This window comes from Excalfactoria chinensis, chromosome 1 (assembly GCF_039878825.1).
Source record: "Excalfactoria chinensis isolate bCotChi1 chromosome 1, bCotChi1.hap2, whole genome shotgun sequence".
NCBI lineage: Eukaryota > Metazoa > Chordata > Aves > Galliformes > Phasianidae > Excalfactoria > Excalfactoria chinensis.
The window spans coordinates 173,827,533-173,848,156 of NC_092825.1; the positions used below are offsets into that span (position 1 = coordinate 173,827,533).

At 46.4% G+C, this 20,624-nt stretch overlaps 1 protein-coding gene across 1 annotated transcript; it reads right to left on the reverse strand.

Annotated features, from left to right (window-relative positions):
* Positions 1–423: 423 nt before the first annotated feature.
* On the reverse strand, positions 424–20,316 carry PANX1 (pannexin 1). Its single transcript, XM_072339265.1, has 5 exons — positions 20,078–20,316; positions 14,058–14,197; positions 6,288–6,511; positions 4,599–5,269; positions 424–2,980 (listed from the first exon to the last, which is right to left on the reverse strand). Exons 1-5 carry the CDS (start codon positions 20,256–20,258, stop codon positions 2,895–2,897), a joined length of 1,302 nt encoding a protein of 433 aa, XP_072195366.1. The 5' UTR covers positions 20,259–20,316; the 3' UTR covers positions 424–2,894.
* Positions 20,317–20,624: the final 308 nt, after the last annotated feature.

The following is a 20,624-nucleotide window of genomic DNA, read 5'->3' on the forward strand; positions in this document are numbered from 1 at the left end:
TTTTTTACAGTTAAATACATTTTGAACCAATATTATCAGAGCAAAATTAACTACGAGAACAAAATTAAATGAACACTTCAACTGCAATGCAAAGAGTTTACTCAGGTTGTAGCATCGGGTTGCTCATACTGCACTGAGGTAGTTCAGATGCTCTTTAACTAAGTGGTGATGTGCTGGAACAGGCTGCCCAGAGGTTGTGGATGCCCTGTGCATGGAGGTGTTCAAGGCGGGGTTGGATGGGGCCCTGGGCAGCCCAGTCTAGTATTAGATATGGAGATTGGTGGCCCAAGGGTTTGCAGCTTGATGATCCATGAGGTCCCTTCCAACCCAAGCCATTCTATGATTCTATGAGATGCTGACATAGAATCCTCAGTGATGTACACTGCCGTAGTTCACAAAATTAATTTTATTTAAATAACCGAGAATGGATCCATGCTTTATTGAAAACCTTGGAAGACAACAAGAGACTCACTGCAGCGAGTCGCACTATTAAAACACAACAAGAGTTAGTAAAAGGTACCGTTCATAATCATGAAACACATACTACCTCCAGGAGCTTCATGTTTTAAAGACTAAGAGCTTCTTACTTATACCAAACAGTTCAAACACACCCATATCACTAAACCTTAGTATTGCACTACTGCTCCTCTGAAAACATCCAAAGCACAAGGGGCAGACAACCAAAGGAGTTTCTCTGAATGACAGCAGCACAGGAGCATCTGCACTGGGATCAGCAGAGAGGGCAGCAGATCATGGCCACGCTGTGAGCTCATCTTAGTCCTTCAGGAGTATTTGCACACTTCTCTCTCTGAAATGCAGACTTGGAAGAGGCGGTGACATCAGGGAGCCTTACGGAAGGCATCCACGAGATGGTCCTTAAGAGTAAGATTGATGTGGCTGGACCTAGTTGTGCCAATCCATGTCAGGTTACACATCCGACCAACACACCACACTGCTGTAGAGCAGTGCACCTGCATTACCCATGCATACCAGGCACCAGCACCACCAGAGACAGTATAGAAAAGGTCAGAGTGGTTGTGGGTTTAACGGGAGAAGAATGCAGCAGCTCAGGCCATACCCAACATACGCCCCACTTCTTGCCAGTAATGCTGTACACATTAGGACTGCACGCTGTGCTACAGTCCTATATAAAGAACTGGCACAATATTATGACTTCAAGACTTTCTTTCCAATAAAGTTCCTCTTAGATGGAAACTGTACAATAACCAACGTGTTCTTGTAAAACCAGCACAGTGTGTCTTATAGCAGCACTTGGGACCCACTTGTCTAGCAAGAGCAGCCAACTCAAGCAGGTGCATTATCTCTTTCAAATCTGCTGCAGCACATCAACAGTTCAGTGCAAAGGCTGTAACACGAATTCTTCTTTTCTTCCTCATTCTCAGCATGGAGAATGCTAACAGGCAAGAACAAAAGACATGGATGAACTGGAAAATGGAAGGCTTACTTAGCCATAACAGGCATTAAAAAGACAGCCTAGAGGAGGTGACAGGCAAGTGACTTCAGTTACGATAACACAGATGATGAAGTGTGCATATAGCATCTGTGAAATATAGATGTTGTCACCGTGACCATCGCACCTCCACCCACCCAACCCTGTGCCCACAATCCAAGACAAAGTTCATATTTATCTTAACAGAAGGTAGAGGATCTGGGCAGAGCGGGATGACACAAAAGCTGAATGCTACATTCCCCAAACCATACAATAACAAGCTGGGACACTTTTCCTGTTAACGAACACTCCTCTTTCCTTCGTCCAAACCTCTTCTGCTTCTTATCTTTAATTACAATTCAGTCATGGGACATGGGAGGAGAGCAACCCTTCTATGTGCATACATCCCTGTCATATTGCCTATGGGGTGCTTAGTTCTGCTGAGGCGCTCAGGTGCCGCTCCAGTACACTGAGAGTAACTTCTCAGGTGGGTACTGGAAAACAGCACAGCTTTGCACCTGATACCACAAACACATTGAAACCCGTTCAAATATACAAACATAAAAAAGAATTTCTACAGATCATTACAAAATGGAGCCAACCTCTCTGATCTAAACTCCCAGAAGGATACATTAGTCACTAAGACCAAACCAACTGACAACAGAAATGAGCCCAACATTTAGTTTGCGTATCATTACAGCCTGTATAAAAAATGTTAAGACATTATTTTATGAAAGCATAGAAAAATCAGAGCCCCTACCATCTGCAGTACCCCCTTACACTACGACTGCAGATCCTTCTTCTGGCAGTGCCAAGTGAGTAATCCCACACTTTGCTACTGAGATGACTCAAAGCATCTCGGGATGAACACAACAACCCCTATTTTTCCCATGAAGACACAGCTAAGACCAGTGGCCAGGCACCACCTGGTACATGCATTAACCAGATTCAACAAACAAACAAACAAACAAACCCCTTCAATAGGGCAGAAACCCCCCACATGCCTCAACAAGACGGCCAAACCCAGTGGAGCAGCATGTCAGAACACAGCATGGCCATCTCTTTTTGATACGTGCAGGGCTGTGTTTCCCACCTCTGTACCCAATAGAGCTCTTTTCTGATGCTGCCTTCATGTGCACTGAGTGCATTTCACTTGTTACTCACAATAGGGATTCTTTTTTGTTTTACTTCTTGGTTCTTTGTGTGTTTTTTTCTTTTTCCTTAAAGAAATACTGAAAGTCTCCAGCATGCTTTTTTGGGTATGTGACTGATGCCTGTTATTCAACAAGCAGTCTGTAAACTGGCCTGTCCTCTGAGGAGCTGTCGGGCTCCTGGGACAGTTGCACTCGAAGAGCAGAGCAGCACCTTGTGTTCAGCACAGTGGAGGCAGAGGAAAGCCCTCTTGCAGCAGCATGAAGCTCCTGCACGCAGTGGCTGGAAGGCATCAACACGAAGAGTCGATAAGTCTTTGGCGAAGCTTTTTATCTTCTTTTGGGCTCGCGTGGCCACTTGCATCACGGTCTGCCAAAACTAAGCAGAAAGAAAGCTCTTAGAAGTGAGAAGCCAGCAAATCACTCAGCGTTGTTCTAGGTGTCCCTGCTGGAACAGGGGTTGGGCCAAATGGACCCAGAGGTCTCTCCCAACATCAACCACTCTGTGATTCTGTGATGCCCCATCCTCTTATCCCAGACCCTGGCCAGTGTCTCCTCCTGTGTATTCCAAAGTCAACATCTACCACAATTTTGTTAACACCAATCAATTCGATTAAAGCTAATTAAAACAAGACATCACTAGCGATAGATTAAAAGATGGGGAGCAATGGGAGAATCTTTGCTGGTGGACAGTGGGATCCATCTGTTGGAACAAGAGGGCTGTCCCAGCTAGAGCAAGTCACCACGTGGCAGCCTTTCCCTGTAACATATTTTAACATATCATCAAGCATCAGTTTGTTCTGCTCTAAACAAAAGGAAACTCGAAGCCTCTGAAGTGTTTTTTCTGAAATAAAAATAGTTTCAAAAGTTCTGCTTTTCGGTAAAAATGAGTCAGATTTTCCGTAGCTTCTTCAGGTTGTTAAGCAGACACCTCAACATTGGGCTCCTCAATCCTCCCAGCAAACCAACCCACCTGTATCTTCAAAAAGGGTCACATTTAAAAGGAAAACGATATTCTACCCAAAGTACTCCAGCTTTCTCCTCTAGAGCTGGCTGCCAGAAGTGTTCCTTGTACAGGTTAAAATAATCTTCACTGTTCCTTCTTATTTCCCCTGCTGTATAAATTCACTTCTCCAAACCTCAGCCAAGAAGTGCTTGACCAAAGCACGGAGGAACAATTACCCTCTGAACACTGCTGCTTCTTTTTTGGTATTAAGTGCAGGGTAATGTTAACTGAAAAGAAAGCAGATTTCATGTTTTTGTGCTGCTGAATGTTCCAAAGCATCTTCACTTCTGCAAGTGAAAGACTTGGTGAGGAGGCAGGCCATGGGGCTGAGCTGTTTCAATGGGAGGATGTAGGTGCTGGTGGCCTGCTGCTTCAGCAGGGACACCTGCAACAGTGGCCGTGTTTCCATCAAGTGGGAAGAAAGATTTTCCATCCCTTTTTGCCTCTCTCTGGATATCTGGCTTCTCTTCAGTAACTTGGCACTGGATTAGAATCACATTTAAGATATACTAACCCCACACCTTCTCTAACAATTGCTCAGAGCCAGTCCGGAAGATGATGGGACTATTCAGAGAACAAGAGCACCAATCCAGATCCTGACTCACCATTTTGGCAAAAACCACTTTGCAGACGATCTGCCCTCCTCTCTGCTTAAGGAACAAAGCACTTTCATTGGCCTCACTTCCACTTTATTTTTGCCAGTTTCAGTTTCTCTGCCAGCAGCTTTTCTGAATATCACACTTATTTTCACATTAATCTAAGTTTTCTGCTATCCCGGACTCAGCACACGTAAATGAAGTCATAGCAGTTGTACTGCAGATGACGTAGAAAAGTATAAGCAGGTCCATTTTCTTGTAGAACATATTAAAGTGTTTTTGATAGAATGCACACCTAGATCCCACTGGCTTTGCTCATTACTAATGATTTTTTTAACTTATAGGTTCAGTTTTTTTCCCTTGTTCTCTTTTAAAGAAAGCTTAGGCCACTTTACCTTGTAGCTCTGTTGCATCTTTTTCCAGCTCTTCTACAGTTGTCTCCTCCAGCTTCCCTGGCACAGCCGTCCCTGGCTTCCCATCAATAGTATCTGTCTTAATTGTGCCAAGGTTTATCAGAAGTTGCATGACATCAAACTTCTCGGAAACCGCAATGTTCTCCAGCACTTTGAGGCATTTATATGATTTCAGCTCACTCACGTTTTCCTCGAGAAAGAGGATGTAAAGGCTTAAGTCATCTAAACTCTTGGACTTCAGCTTCAGAACGTCGAAAGTCGGCAGGATTTCATACACTTTGAGAATGCCCGAATTCCACCGGAAGGGAACAAACATTGCGTACACCACCAGCGGCATCACGAGGAGATAGACTATCAGGTTAATATAGCTGAGCACCTTGAAGACACCAACAGCGATCAGCTTGCACTGAACCACTTCTGGAACAGTCGTGTCGTTCTTTAAGATTCCTGTTTTGATGGTGCAGAGAAACTCGTCGCTCAAAGAGGAGAGGCTGATGTAGTAGCCCAGATAGAGACAGGCAACGAAAATAATCACGAGAGTGAGTAAGCGGCAGAAGATGTATTTGATTATCAAGCATTTGGAATTCTTCTTTGTCTTCAAGTACTGCTCCACAATCGGGTATTTAAAGTGGCTTTCGGAGATTTCCCACAAGCTGCAAGAGAGAGAAAAAAAACCCTAAGTCACACGGATTGGATGATGCACCTATCTGAAATTTCTGATCAGCCTAATCCTTGACAGTAGACACAAGGTTGGGTTTTCCCCTACTGGGGTAAATCAGCAGTAGATCTATTTATAGTCAACGGGAAGATGACAGTAGTTACATGAAGAATAATGACAATCTTACACAGAAAAAGCCACTCACAGATGTTGGAAAATGGAAAAAGGATGTTTTCCTCACAGCAAAAAAACCTTTTTATTCCTTTCAATATGAAACAGGCATAGTGTGTACATCCACAAGGCAAAACAGACTCCCAGGCACTCATTCAGCTTACAATGCACTCTATAGCCTTTCCCTTGCCAAGGCAAGGACAGAGGAGCATATCTCCAGGGTTCCCAATGCACTGCTCCTACAACAGCACGCATAGAGAAATGGGCGCCCCACTGAGGGTGAAGCAGACTCTGGATCTGGTTGGAGCACAGCACTGATTTGATCACAGGGCTTGCTTTTTTGCTTATGTTGTTTGATTTTCTTTCTTTCCTTGGGGGGGTTGTTGCATGGTTTTTGTTTGTTTTGCTGTTGTGTTTGGTGCTGTTTACTTTGCTTTACCCAGGAACTCTGCAGACCCAGATCTAAAAGGGCAGAAGACAAGGTACAGGCTCTGCCTCGCACTGACAAGTGAGGATTGCAGCCCCTCTTGTTTTCTTATCTCAGTGGGTAAAACTAATCAACACCTGTTACAATGAAATAAAAACCACACAGGATATCTCAGGTAATTAATAAAGAGAAGAGCTAATCAAATGTTTTCTTTGTCAAAAAAAAACAAAACAAAAATGCAAGTTCCAGCTCCAAATGCTCACTGTAGTGATTTCCAATGTCTTTTTATTTAATCGGTTTTAAAAGGTGTTGAGCCACCACCGAATCTTTCACAACAAATCTCTTTGTGAGGGCAGGCGCCACATCCATTCAGAGCTTAAGGAGAACAGCACAGAAAGCCAAGCTGCAGTCCTACCTCTGCGTCACGTTTTCATTAGCAGCTGGAATGAAGTCAGCGGGGTCCCTGGTGTCTCCGCTACGGACACTATTAGCAGCTTTGATTGCTCTGTTATAGGCTTTGTCAAGTTCTTCCATGATAAATTTCAGGTCTGAAGAGAGGTGAGGTGCTGCCGTGAAGCGCCAGAACAGGCATGGTAGGTACAGCAGGATGGCCACGAGCAGAAGGATGTATGGGAAGAACTGAAGGGAGAAAAGTTCAGATTAGGCTCCACCTGGGTATAAAATAAACCAGCCATCATCCCCCATAAACTTATTACATTCCCCATAAGCCCATTACGTTCCCAAGAACCTTCCTTAATTGTTTCTACTAAACTGACTTTTCGTTACCAGGGACACGCAGGGCAGTCAAATCCCCCTTTGCTCTGCTCCAGTAACCTCAGTGCTACTTAGAGCTTAAAAAAAAGCACTTACCACTAGAAAAAAAAAGCAAAATAAAGCTATGACAACCCCGACAATAGTTCCCATTGCTTAGGGAAAGGGGCTGACGAAGGCATGAAGCACAACAGCCTCAAGTCTTTCTTTCTTCTATTTATCACAAAGTAGGAGCTTTTCCACCATGAAATTGTGGCACCTTTTCCACGGGCCTCAACAAAGGCTAAACTGATTGCTACAAACCTGTTTGACTTAACTTACTCCTGCCATACACCTCTTAACACCTTTCCACTGGTGCCAGGCAGAGAAAGAAACAGCATCCCTAAATTAGTAAGGAGCCACCAATGCATCTTACATTGGTTCATACGATTTGGATTCACCACTCATTCCTTTGAAATTTTACAAGCATAAGAGGGTTTATGAATTCCCTTTCTGATCCTCACAACTGGAAAAAGCACCATCAGCGTCTGGTTAGCCCCTTAGATTTCCTGCCAATAAGACACATGGCAAGAGACACGATGGTTGACACGCTGAAGATGCAGCCCCAAACTTGCATTGTCCCAGTCTCTGTGTCTTTCTTTACCCGGACAAAGGCTCTGGTGGCACATCCTGCACTTATGTAGCAAGTGATGCTCTGCCCCAGACCTCCTCCAAGCCCACCCACCTCCTTGCCCTCCTACAACCTTCTTCCATTTTTTCTTCCCCCTGACTCCTTCACCACTGTTTCTTCACCTACAGCCATCATACTCTTGGGACGCATACAACAGCATGTCGCTAAATTCGCCTTACAAGGTTCTTCAAACCCCCAAAGCTGCAGCAGATGGAAGCATGAGGAAACTCTATGAAGTCCTTTTCCAAATGGTCACAAAACCAGAGCAGCAGCACAACCATTAGCCCAGCTCTTTTGGTTTGGAATGAAAGCCTGTGTTTGTCAGACCTTCCGCAGCACTTGATGCTTCACTCCATCCTTCACGGATTCTGGCTCCTTTTAAAAACGAAGGACATTTGTTCCACTTGCTAACAGCAGGCTTACATAACTAGCCAATTGTTCTGAATCATTACATTTTGGGGTCCTGAACCAACGGGCAGAAGCGAAAATGCAAAGTCATCCAGCACGAGTCCTAGGTTTTAGAACAACAGACTTGGATTATCCAGCTCATCTGACTGCATTTAGAGTCATGCACAAAGACTTCTCATTTTATGAAATCAACACTGTGGCATTCACACGTGCATGAGAATGTGCAATCTGCCCCTTTTTATATATTTACTTCAAAGGCAATCTAAAAAAAAGGGGAACTGATGCTCCAGTCCTGGGCAGTTTGTAGTAATTAGATGTAATGGGAAGTGTCACTGACCTTGAGAGCTATACAGACAGAGAAAGTTACTTCCCTAAAAGTAAAACTCAGCTTTTTCCTTTGCTGTTTATCCAGTTCCTTTCTAAAGGCAAGTTAAGAGCTATAAGACCCGGAGGCCCTCAGCTTCCATCTCCACCCAGTGCAAGAGGAAAACAAAAGGAAAGGCAAAGGTCAAATGAGTCTGGTACTCAAAAACAGAGTAGAAGAGCTTCAATTACATTGCTCCAAGTTTGGGAGGTGCTCAGCATAGGTGATGCCTGATCATTTGCCAGGATTTGGACTTGATGATCCTTATGGTTCCCTTCCAACCCAGGACATTCTATGTTTCTATGATTATTATAGTGTGTGATTATGATTCCACACAAGAGTAATGCATGCACCAAAGACCCAAAACCAGATCTTCTTATATGTTTTCTTCCAAGCACATTTGAGCTCCAATGGAAGCACCTTCCCTTGTTTGTCACCTACTCTGATAGTAGCACATGTCAGAACATGAGCTCCCAAGGAAGCCCAGCACTACAAAGCCAAGTGCTCAATTCCCTCATCCCATACTGCTGCAGCTCATTTAACTCCACTAACCTTGAGCTCTGCATGCTTTACAGGCTGTACCCTAACTCCTCCTGAAGGCCAAGAGCACCTCAGACTTGAGCAGGATGTACAGAAGAGTCAGGATGTAGAGCCACGATCCCCCATCTCAGCACAGAATGTGGTTCATGTGGTTTTCAGTCTTCACTTGCAAGAGCAGCCATGAAGGTTAGCTCTGAACAAATCAGCTATGCACACCAAAATGCTTACACTCAGAGATGGGCTGTTTTCTCACATCCCTGATGAGAACTAGGTTGAGGAGTTTTAAATCCATACTATCAATCACAAGCTTGAACACAGAATCACATCTATGAATGGAGAAGAAAAATAACCCTCATGCCCAGAGTAAGAACTCCAGAAATCTATTTAGAAAATACAAAGTCATGACTATTTATTCAAGTGTCTGCAATTGCTTCTCCCATTAAAGTTACCTGCACAAACCGATTGCTCGTCTTACTGCAAGCTGTGAACACTTTGGTTCAGATGAACATGCAGAATGACATAAGCCATTCTCACTACGTTTCAGCTCCCAGTTCACATAGAGGTTGACTTGCCTTCTTGAAGACATATAGTTCAGTCCCTTGAACTAATCACTGAGAACTCAGCTAATTCAACAATCAAAATGCATACATGAGACAGAAATGTCTAAGTAATGATTTTATTTATACAGATAAGATGACTGAACCAAAGAATTGTGTTTTAAAAATGCATCATTTTCACACTCTCCTGTAGATGAGGAAAAAATCAGACTAAAACCTAAAAGAGCCTGTTATATATGCCCAGAGAAGTGGATTCCCCATCGTTGGAGACATTCAGGATCACACTGGTCAGGGCTCCAAGTACCTGGTCTAGCTGTAGGTGTCCCTGTTCATAGCAGATGAGTTGGACTAGATGGCCTTTAAGGGTCCCTTCCAATTCAAACGATTCTATGGTTCTATGACATATCCTCAGCGTCAACCACACTAAGATACTGTAAGCAGACTGAAAGCAAGGTGAAAGGGCTTTTTAATGACTTCTTCATATGCTCAAGTACAGCCTTGAGAGTCAAATTAAAAACAGCCACCAACAGTGCAGTGATCTATTTGACAGGACCTGAGACTTGGATGAAGACAGCAGGCAGAAAGTGAGAACCACCTCTGGGGCATTACTGAAAAAAACATCTCCTCAGTTTGCAGCATCTTCAGTCCTTATTTATTTTGGGCAAACGCTATTAAAATGATTGCAAGCATTCAGACTTGTACTATGGTTAATAGTGGCAAAACACTAGGTACAATCACAGAAACATAGACTCACAGAACGGTTTGGGTTGGAAGGGAACACAAAGCCCACCCAGCCCCAACCCCTGCCATGGGCTGGTTGCCCCCCATCAGCTCAGGCTGCCCAGGGCCCATCCAACCTGGCCTTGGGCACCTCCAGGGATGGGGCAGCACAGCTCTCTGGGCAGCTGTGCCAGGGCCTCATCACCTCTGAAGTAATAACACAGTAATAACACTCTCTGAAAAGCAACACTAAGCTGTTCAACTGCCCGGGTCTGAATAACAGCCTTGAGAAAACTGACAGGCATGCGGTAATAATAAACAAAGAAGGAAGCACTGAGACACTTCTACTGATTTACGGTCAAAATATTTTTCATTAAATAATAAGACTAAAATGAATTACCAGCTTCTGCAGCCCCAAATTCCTATGTGCCAATGGGAAGAGTTCAAGCAAACGAAGCATGCCCCAAACTGGCTGACAGCAACAAATTCTTCCAGAACCAAAGCTATTAAGCTCCCTCTGGATACAACCCTATTACTATTGCAGATGATGGGAGATGTTTCACCAGCTTTCAGAGCAGAAGCGTGAGCTGTAAATGACTCATCATTCTAAAGGCTGCCACGTGGTTGAGAGACTGTCCTGTCTCCAGAACTGAAAGTGAACCTCAAACCACGCATGACCTTTTTTATTCCTCCTGTTATTTGCTTTCTGCTGCAATACAGCTTAAATGCTGTTTATTCAGCTTCAAATACTAAGGCTGATGCGACTAAACTAGCTGTAACACTGCACAAAAAGTGGCTTAGAAATGTATGTGTTCTAGTTTCCTTACCCTGACAGCCCCTAATCCTTCTGGGTGGGGCTTTATAGGTGAAAGATGAGGAATCCTCAGCCAGCTGGGAAGCTGTATAAACACCAAGCTGGTAACAACTGTGATGGTAATCATATCAACAGCGCACTAAAGGACCTCAGGAGGGTTTGTATATCTACAGACAAGCAACTCAGAAAGCAGGTCCACAGTACATCTCAGTTCTATTACTTGCCCCACACCTTGTTGGTTGCTGTGTTTGGTGCCTACCAAGAGCCACTAAGATAATCACAGAATCACAGAATGACCCGGGTTGGAAGGGACCTCAAGGATCATGTAGTTCCAACCCCCCTGCCTAGCAGGGCCACCAAACATACGCCTTTACTAGATCAGGTTGCCCAGAGCCCCGTCCAACCTGGTCTTGAACACCTCCAAGGACGGGGCATCCACAACCTCCCTGGGCAGCCTGTTCCAGGACCTAACCACTCTCCTAGTAAAGAACTTCCCCCTAACATCCAACCTAAATCTTCCCTCTTTTAACTTAAAACCATTTCCCCTAGTCCTGCTATTATCAGCCCTTTCAAAGAGTTTGCTCCCCTCCTGGGAGTAAGTTCCCTTCAGGTATTGAAAGGCTTCAATGAGGTCACCCCGCAACCTTCTCTTCTCCAGGCTGAACAAACCCAACTCCCTCAGCCTGTCCTCATAGGGGAGGTGCTCCAGCCCCCTGATCATCTTCGTGGCCCTCCTCTGGACCCTTTCCAAAATCTCCATATCTTTTTTGTACTGAGGGCTCCACACCTGGACACAGTACTCCAGATGGGGCCTCACAAGAGCAGAGTAGAGAGGGACAATCACCTCCCTATCCCTGCTGACCACCCCTCTCATTGGTCTCCTGTTTGTACCTGTATAATGTTTATGATGGATTAAAAGGCTTTACAGTAGTCTTCTCCTTGACTAGACTGGCACTCAGGGTGGCCAAAAGCTTGTTTCCATTCCAGTTCAAAACAAAGTTATGTATTACCAAAACAGACCATCATCTTTAGAGATGAGAAGCAAACTGCATAAAGGGAGCGAATATGAGGGCTGCCTCTTCTTTTATTACGCTGGCCCATGACCACAGAGATGAATGTTGGTGGGATGGCAGTAGAGGCTGAACCTTCCCATCAATATCCCATTACATTTTGTTGCTGCGTGACAGATGGCAGCAGGGGGGGTAGTCTGACAAAACAGTGTCTGACGTGGAAGCGTGGATGAAGCAAAGGTGTGTCACTGAATTCCCCCATGCAGAAAGAAATGCTCCCACTGACATTTATGGATGCTGGCTGAAACTTTTTGGAAACCCAACAGCGGATGTGAGCACAGTGAGGCGGTGGGTGGTACATTTCAGCAGTGGCAACAGCAGGTCACCTCTGCTGTATCCTTAAGCATCACTTGAGGGATAACACAATAGTATGCTTTAAGTTTTTGTTAACTCTGAAGTTGTCAGGCAACTGGACTTAATGGTCTCTGTAGGTCCTTCCAACTAGCCATTCCATTCCATTCCCTTCCATCCCATCCCACTGGCTGGCCTCCGAGCAGCATGTGCAGTTCTGACAGCTGGCTCAGCGGCAGGGCTGGGGGCCAAGCATGGGTGCAGAGGTTCGGCCCAGGCACCCCAGCCCAGTTACAAGCTGTGACTCATCTGTTTGGACTCACTGCTCACTGCCAGCCTGCAGGGTTTCCCAAGGAAACATCACACACCATCTGCCACAGAAGAACTGTGGCAATAAGAGCCTTGCAGAGATTCCTGAGACAGCACCAGTCAGCAAATTAACATGGGCTGCGTCATGTCAGTATGACACGAAGGCTTATTTGCCATAGCTGGCAAACTAAGAGACTTACAGCTGCAATTGCCAGCTATCAACTGTAGCATAAAGTTCAACTAAAAGAGAGAAGGTAACAAGAAGTCATTTCCTTGACAGAGGGAGGGAGCAAGGCATCCAGCTCTGCAGGTTAAGGCCCCACCTGCCCAAGCAGACTGATATCCCAGCAGCTTCAGTCTCTGCAGGCCTGGCTGAAGTGAGCTAGGACACTCATTGAGCAATGATGAGTTCAGGTTGGAAGCCAACAACTCTGGCTTTTAACATTCATGAAATGAAGGTCCTCTAGGTCCAAGTTATGAGTGGAAATCATTGGGGAAGGCAGTAGTGAACCCTTACAGCCAGGGCTCCGGGGCAAGAATTGAATCAGAGATAGCCCTGGACAGTCTGCCCAAGGAGATCCAACCAGCAGATCCAACCAGCTGACTGGACAATAAAAGCTGAGGCATTGGATGTGCCAGCAGAACGCAGAAAAACAGGCACTGCAGGTGCCAGAGCCAAACTATCACTAACACCAGGTCCTCACCCCATGGCCACTGAGGTTATTTGCTGGGACACAAAGCTGTGGCTTGAACATGTAATAAATGGGTAAGGTAATAAAAGGGCAGCACAAAACAAAACCCACGCAACCACTGAGCTCCTGCAGCGTTTTTGACTTCATCATCAGCACTGCCCAAGCATTTAAGTCAGAATCTGCAACCCAAGTCAAAACTGAGCCAACCCCTTTGAGCCATCTCAGGTATCTCAGAACCCACTGCACTTTGTAGCCACGGAATAGGCCCCTTACTGAGCACTCAGCATGATGCTGCTCTGCTTGCAGCAGTGAAAGGCTCAATGGGAACAACCTGAAAAAGCAGACTGAAAAACATGTTGCTGTCCATTATACACTTCAGCTCTCCCATATCTGCCCTGAGTCCAACTTTCTCCAACTGGCCAAGTATAATACAACAAAAATATCAAATGTTTTACTATCCTGCTTTCCGAAATTAAGGTTTTGATACAGTGTTAAGTCAGCTGCTGTGTTTTGCATCCTGAGTTAAAGTAGTTCTTCTTCAAAGACATGTTGGGCACCCATCTCCAGGGCAACACATCAACATCACTCCTTTGTCAGAGAACTGGGGACATTTGTTATCCTAGCAATCAGATAGGGTTTCTAAATAAGGGTATTTATAAGCACAAAATGTCTCTTCCAGCTCTACCCCTTTGGAAGTAAGACAAAGAAAACATTCTCTCTAAAAACAGAAAGTCAAGTCAAAGCCAGGGATAACGCCAGGGAAGAATCATAGAATCACAGCATCCATAGAATGGTTTGGGTTGGAAGGGACATTATAGATCATCCAGTTCCAAAACCCTGCCAGGACAGGGACACCTTCTACTTCCAGGGATGGGGCATCCACAACTTCTTTGGGCAAAAGAGGAGGAATGAGAAAGGGAATGTAAAGGCAGGCTTCTACATGTGGTCAGTGTTTCTGTGAGGAGACCTGTGTACGTACTTTATGGAGCCAGAGGGGAATGTTCTCCAGGTTGTTGTAGGTTGGCTGCTTTTGCTGTACTGCTGCCCAGCAATAGGAGTCCACGTAGGCAGCCTGGCGCCAGGAGAAGGAGCTGGGGGCAAAGCAGCTTATCTGGGCACCTGGAAAACAGAGCAGAAGGGATCATGGTTAGCCCTGCTGTAACTCCTAGCAGAGCAGGAGTGGTCTCCAGGCTCTTCCAAGGGTCTCCAGGTTCATTCTCATCAGCACAGGGTCATGCTTTGACCAAGGCCAGGTACACCACAGCCATCTCCACTCACTCCCAGCACTTCTCCAGCTGCTCTGGCAATTAAATGTCAGATCGAGGCACTAAGTGGCAACAGGAACAGCCTCAGCCTTAGGGCTAAATTCTGCACTGACCAGCTTACAGGCAGCAGCTAAGTCTTCCTGAAACATATATCAAGGAGGAGGGGTGTTTATTTGATAGGGAGCATCAGTGGCCCCTTAGGTGAGAGTCAGCAACACAGCATGAGGGGTTTTGTTTTCCCTTTGGAGCCTCTGACAGCCACAGCAAAATGTAGTTTCCAGTGGGCTTTCCTAGACACTGAAACGCTACAGCTGCTTCACCAGATGATTACACAAAGTGGAGGTGGCCCTTCCCTGAGGAACTCTATGCCAAGAACAGCCTCCGACGCTTCCTCCAACACAACATAAATATCAAAAGAGCAAAACAGGGAAATACTGCTACTTTTTTCTTTCCTTTTCCTAAAGTTAGTGCTAGACGGCACCACTTTATGCTCTATGAGAGTATGTTTCTGTATAAGACTCTTGTGCCCCTTTGCTATTTTAGTCCCTAGAGAATAAGAACTGCTTCTGTAACAGATGACTGCATTAGCCTTGTAACTTGTACAGCCTTCTTACAATGTAGCACAGTTTAGGGGCATTATAAATGAAAGCTTTTCCTTATGACTCACTATGACAATTATTTCTGAGGCTGTAGAATCATAATGACGGGGTCTGATCTGTCCACAAGCCTCCCTTATGGAAAACAAGTTGCTGTTTATCAGCCAAGAGCTCACGTGGTTTAACTAACTTGGCACAAGATGAGCTCTTGGACTCCCCCAAAGCTTCAGAAGTTCCTGCTTTGCAGAGAATCCCCATTATCTGTGGAAGAAATAACTTGCAGAAGGATGCAACTGGAGTGTCTCTGTCCTTGATGGGGTCCATTTATGCCCTGCTTTCCCTAACAAACCCCCTGCTGCTGGCTGTGCCCCGAGTGCAGCAGGAAACAAGTAGCCCTTTCATTGGGCGAGCAACAGAAGTGTTCAGCAAGATGCTTTGTCCTGTCTGTGTCTGTGCATCTGCGAGAAGAATGACGTGCAATGTGTTCATTCTCATGAATGGGTGGGAAATCAGTGAAAGTGAGAGAGCCCTTCAATCAGTGATCCACAAGGCAGCCTCCAAGGCGGTGTAGGCACAGCTTCCTACCAGAACAGGCACAGCAATCCCAGGGCAGCAAGCTCAGCTCTTCAGATCCACAGCACTTCGGCACGGACTTTGGAACCTTCAGACCTTCAGCCAGGAGCCCAGAGACAGATAGCAGCAGGAGATGGGGACTCTCCAGTTACCACCCTGCTATTTCATTAACTTAGTGCTGTCCTGTTAATATAAGTACACCTTTGTACCAACTATGGTGCAAAGAGATTACATCTTCGTGCATTATCTCCACCGAACACAGATTACTCAATGCATCTGAAAGTCATCATGATTTTACACTCTTTTTTGCCTTCCTTCTCCCCTCCAAAGGGGCACAAAGACACACCTGTGTCACCTCAGCCAGAAAGCAGCAAGTCAAGCTGTCACACTGCCCAGCACCACAAAGCTTCATGCCCACCTAGGCAACAGCACCCAGTGCCTCCTCTGTGCCTGGGACTGGAAAACCCATTTCTTTTGCAGCTGGTGACTCCACAGCTCCTATCCAGCATGGGGCAGCCCACAGGTGGACGTCCTGCCCTGGTGACATCATTTCATCTCCCATGGAAAACCCCTGACAGGAAGGAGAGAGTCCCAGTTCAGTAGACGACCGCACTGCTGGCAGACAAAGTGACACCCCAGGCTGTGCCTCATCCCTCACCAAGGTGGGTACCAGCAGGAAGCACTGGTTTTGTCCCCAGCAGCCTGACACATCTCTTACCACCAAGGCATCTAATTAAGAAACTAAACTAAAAGGGAGAGCTTCCAAGAATCAACGTTAACCGCACATTAAACTGTTTTTCCTGAACTGAGGTCAGGTGGTTTGCATCTAAATAGATTAATCCTTCAGTGAGTAATTACTGCTTCCTACTGCACCACAATCATTGGGAAGAGATTTGCATAGGCTCAGATGAAAACCCAGCCATTAATTAATGTTGAACTGGGCAAAATGAACCAGCCATGATATTCAAATACCTGATTTTATCCAGCAAGAATCAGCAACATTAGCAATCACAAACAGGAAAATCAAGCAGCGCGTACACAATGTACAGACTGCCGGGCACCATCCAACACACACTCTTCACACCAGTATTAAAAAACAACAAACAACCTCACACTTAAAAATACAAGAAAAGATGTTCCGATGCATACCAAAGGAGAAGAAACTGGATGAGTGGGTGTGCACACATGTATTAAGAGCAGACCAAAAGGAATGTGCTTATTAGATTTATAGATGCCTCCTATGGACCAAAGTGGCACCTGGGTGAAGGAGTCACTGTGTTCAAGAAGGAATCTTGGAGGGAGATACGTGGGAGTACAGGAGGAAGAAACCAACTGTTGGCCAAGGCTGACTTCAGCAATGGGACAGCAGAACACAAAGCCCAGGTGATGCCGTATTTAAGCAGAGGAGCCAGTAGATACCTGTCCCTCCCCAAGAGGCTGGGAGCTGTTTCTCAGGGAACTCTCAAAACCATACAGTGGGAAGAGAGGCAGGTGTTGACCAGGAAGGCCTTCAGAGTGACAAGTTTGTTTAATAATGGGGGGAAAAACACAACTTCGGAATGAAATTCCCACCAGTGAGATACAAAGAAAGAGAAACAGCTCAGAGCTGCTGCATGAACCTTTGGTTCCACTGCTACTCCGGTGCTACCCCAATCCTCTAGCAATATCAGAGGGCCACGGTGCTTTAGAACAAATTCTGGTCTCCCAAAACAGCTTTCCATTATTTCTGTAGGAAACGAAAGCCTGGTTCTGTAAAAGTTGAGCAGAAAAGATTCTCCTCGCTGACAGATGAAGATGTTCATCCAAAGACAATTTGGACTTGTCAGTGAAGCAAATGTTGCTACAGGTTTGGGTTGGGAGCTCTTGGTGCAGGCCTGTTCCTGACAGCAGTAACTTCTGATCTACACTTGAGGGCTCTTTATGTGCCGAAGAGTAGCACGACATGTGCTGCCATGGAAAAGCCACGATCAGCAAATTGCTGGAACATCCAGGGTGACATGAGCCAGCAGTGTGAACTTGTGGCCTGGAAGACCCACTATAACCTGGGCTGCATCAACAGAGGCCAGCAGGGCAATGAAGGAGATTGTTCCTCTCTACTCTGCTTTTCTGAGGCCCCATCTGGAGTATTGCACCGGCCCCCAATACAAGAAGGTTGTGAAGCTGTTGGAGTGGATCCAGAAGAGGCCATAGGGATGCCCAGAGAGCTGGAGCACCTTCCCAGTGAAGAAAGGATGAGGGAGCTGAGCTTGTTCAGCCTGGAGAAAAGAAGGCTTTGGGGGACCTCACTGCAGCCTTCTGGTACCTGAAGGGAGCCTATAAACAGGAGGGAGACCAACTTTTTGCACAGTCTGATAGTGATGAGACAAGGGGGAAATGGCTTTAATGTAAAAAGGGGAAAAATTAGGTTAGCTGCTAGGGAGAAATTCTTCACTCTGGAGTGGAGAGAGTTTGGGGAGGGTGAGAAGCACTGCTCTGCACTCAGTCCTCTCATGAATGCTCCCAGTTTCAGCAAGTAAAAGCACAAGGCACAGCCCGCATCTCAGCACACAGCCACCAGCTGGAAAAACCAAGATGGTCACTGGGAACATTAATCCCATGGTATGCATGGCACAAGGTAGGGCCTCCCCATCTATGGACAACTCCAGCACAGCAAAGTGGGGGCAACCTGAGATCATTAGAGACAATAAATTGAATATGCTACAAATTCTCACGTTGACAGACACATATCATTGCTGTGGGCTGGTCTGTGGTCAGGCACTTCCCAACCTGTCACAACTGATAAGCTCATAGTGCTACCTAAAACTTCATGTTGGTAATGCCCGAGTTTCTTAAGTGTCTTTACTTAGCACACAGTGGTCTCCTGGTCCTGGGAACCTTTCCAAGGGGTTTGTTATGTCATATAATAAGCACAGACATCATAAAGAGGATTAAGTCAAGCTAGCAACACATGAGCCATACATAGAATCATAAAATCATTTGAGTTGGAAAGGACCTTTATTAAAGACCAGGGGCCACGTGCTATGCCAACCAACCTGCAGGGCTCCCTGACAGAGCACTGTGGATGTTACCCTGCCTCCTGCATAGAAATCCTCTGCAATACACAAACTGAATCTCATCTGCTACCTGAAACTTCTATCAAAACTAGAAGTTACTTGATAGCATCAGAAAACCTTTGCAAAGGCATGAATCGTTTCACATAACCAATAGCAAACACAGGTGGGATCAAAATTGCAGTTATTGGCCCCCCGTGTTGTAACTGAGTACCAAACAGAGCAGGAAGGCAACAGCTGAAGCTGCCAAGGTACTTTAGGTGGGAAGAACGTAATTATCACAATAGAAATAGGATCTGAGCACTCAGTTTTGCGAAGTGCATGCCTTTTTTATATACAGAGGAAGAGATATTTCCATGTGGTGACTCACACGGTGCTTTCACAACCACTCCAGATTTGGGGTTGCCCTTCCTCAGACCTGAAACAGACCCTACCATTTTCTCTCAGTTTAGCAGCCCTGAGCTAAAAAGCACAAGTATATCAGGAAGTGTTTGAAACAAATGCTTCCTTACCATCCCCGATGGCTCCACACCAGCGCCCACAGAAGTGCTAAGACCCAACACACCCCTCAAAACACCTTAAAAAGAAGAGCTCCTGCCCAGCAGGCAGTGCAGCAGCAGCGTGTGGCACAGGCAGCACGCTGAGCCACTATCACTTTCTGTATGGAAACCACGTGGGTAGCTTTGCTCACACCGGGGCCTGCCAGCACAACGTTGGTCTTTTCCTTTATGAAATACAGGAGCTGGCTTTTAAGCTTCAAACTTTCTTCCCATGGCAGGGGTTGGGTGGGTGGGCTCTGTGGTCCCTTCCAACCCAAACCATTCAATGGCTCAATGATTCTATGTAAATAAAAGAAATAACTGCTGCAGGGCTCAGCAGAGAGACCTTGGTGGGCAACTGAGCTAGACACGGTGCTTTCAGAGAGGAAAATGAAGAACAGATCCATGCATGAGCTACTTTGTGCACCTGCACAGCCCATAAAACGAAAGCCTTCTTTTTCATTGCTTCAAGAAGACAAGTGCACTTCTGATGTAAAATGAAAAGGTTTGTTTATAGAAATGCTTCTATGCCCTCTCAGCCTCTGACTGACCAAAGTACCACAGAACGTGGCTGTTCTCAGCTGTCCCGCTTGGTTGTTTCCAAGTTCTGGGTCAAAACCACACCTACTGCAACAGGCATGGCATTAGATGGTTAGAAGCACCTTATCTATTATGCACTTTGAGATCTGATTAGTGCCACACATTACGTTTTTCATTGAATCAAGGAATGATTCAGGTTGGAAAAGCCCACTAAGCCCACCATGCCCAACCCCGGCTCACCCCCACCATGCCCACGTCGCTCACTGCCGCATCTCCACGGCTCTCGAACACCCCTAAGGGGCCCTTTGCCCTGACCCCGAGCGGACCCCCTACCCACAGTACTGAGCCCTCCCCCAAACCCCGAGGCTCGCCGCGCTGCCCCCGCCCCGCCCAAGCCTTTGTGTGCCGCGGGGAGGGGGCGGCGGGGGGCGGTTACCGATGGAGACCTCCTGGGCAAAGGCGAGGGAGATGAGGAGCAGCGGCAGCCCCACGGCGATGCAAGTAACGATCTTATCCAGCGCCAGCTCCAGCCGCAGCCCTTTATAGCGCGTCTCGGGCGGCTCCTTCAGCAAGAAGTCGGAGAAGACGTACTCGGTGGCGATGTGCGCGATGGCCATGGCGGGCACTGCTCGGCACGGCTCGGCTCGGCACAGCGCGGTGCGGCTCCGCCCGGCTCGGCGCTGCTCCGCCCCGCAACGCCCCGCAGCGCCCGGCCCTGCGCCGCCCCCACGCGGCTGCTGCCCATCGTGCTGCCGGCGTAGGCTCGTGTGATACGGGTTGAGACCCTGCGACCCCTCGCTGGGTACCGCTGGAGCTCCTGGCTCTTGATTCATACAGCCCGGACCCACTTGCCTTTCTACCCAGCTAACTTTGTCTTTGAACTACCATAGAGAAGGTTCCATTTTTGAGATGCAAAGACATCGTGGTGCTTACAGGGCTGGGACTGCTTCTTTCAACTACCATCAGCTTATCAGGATGTTTTT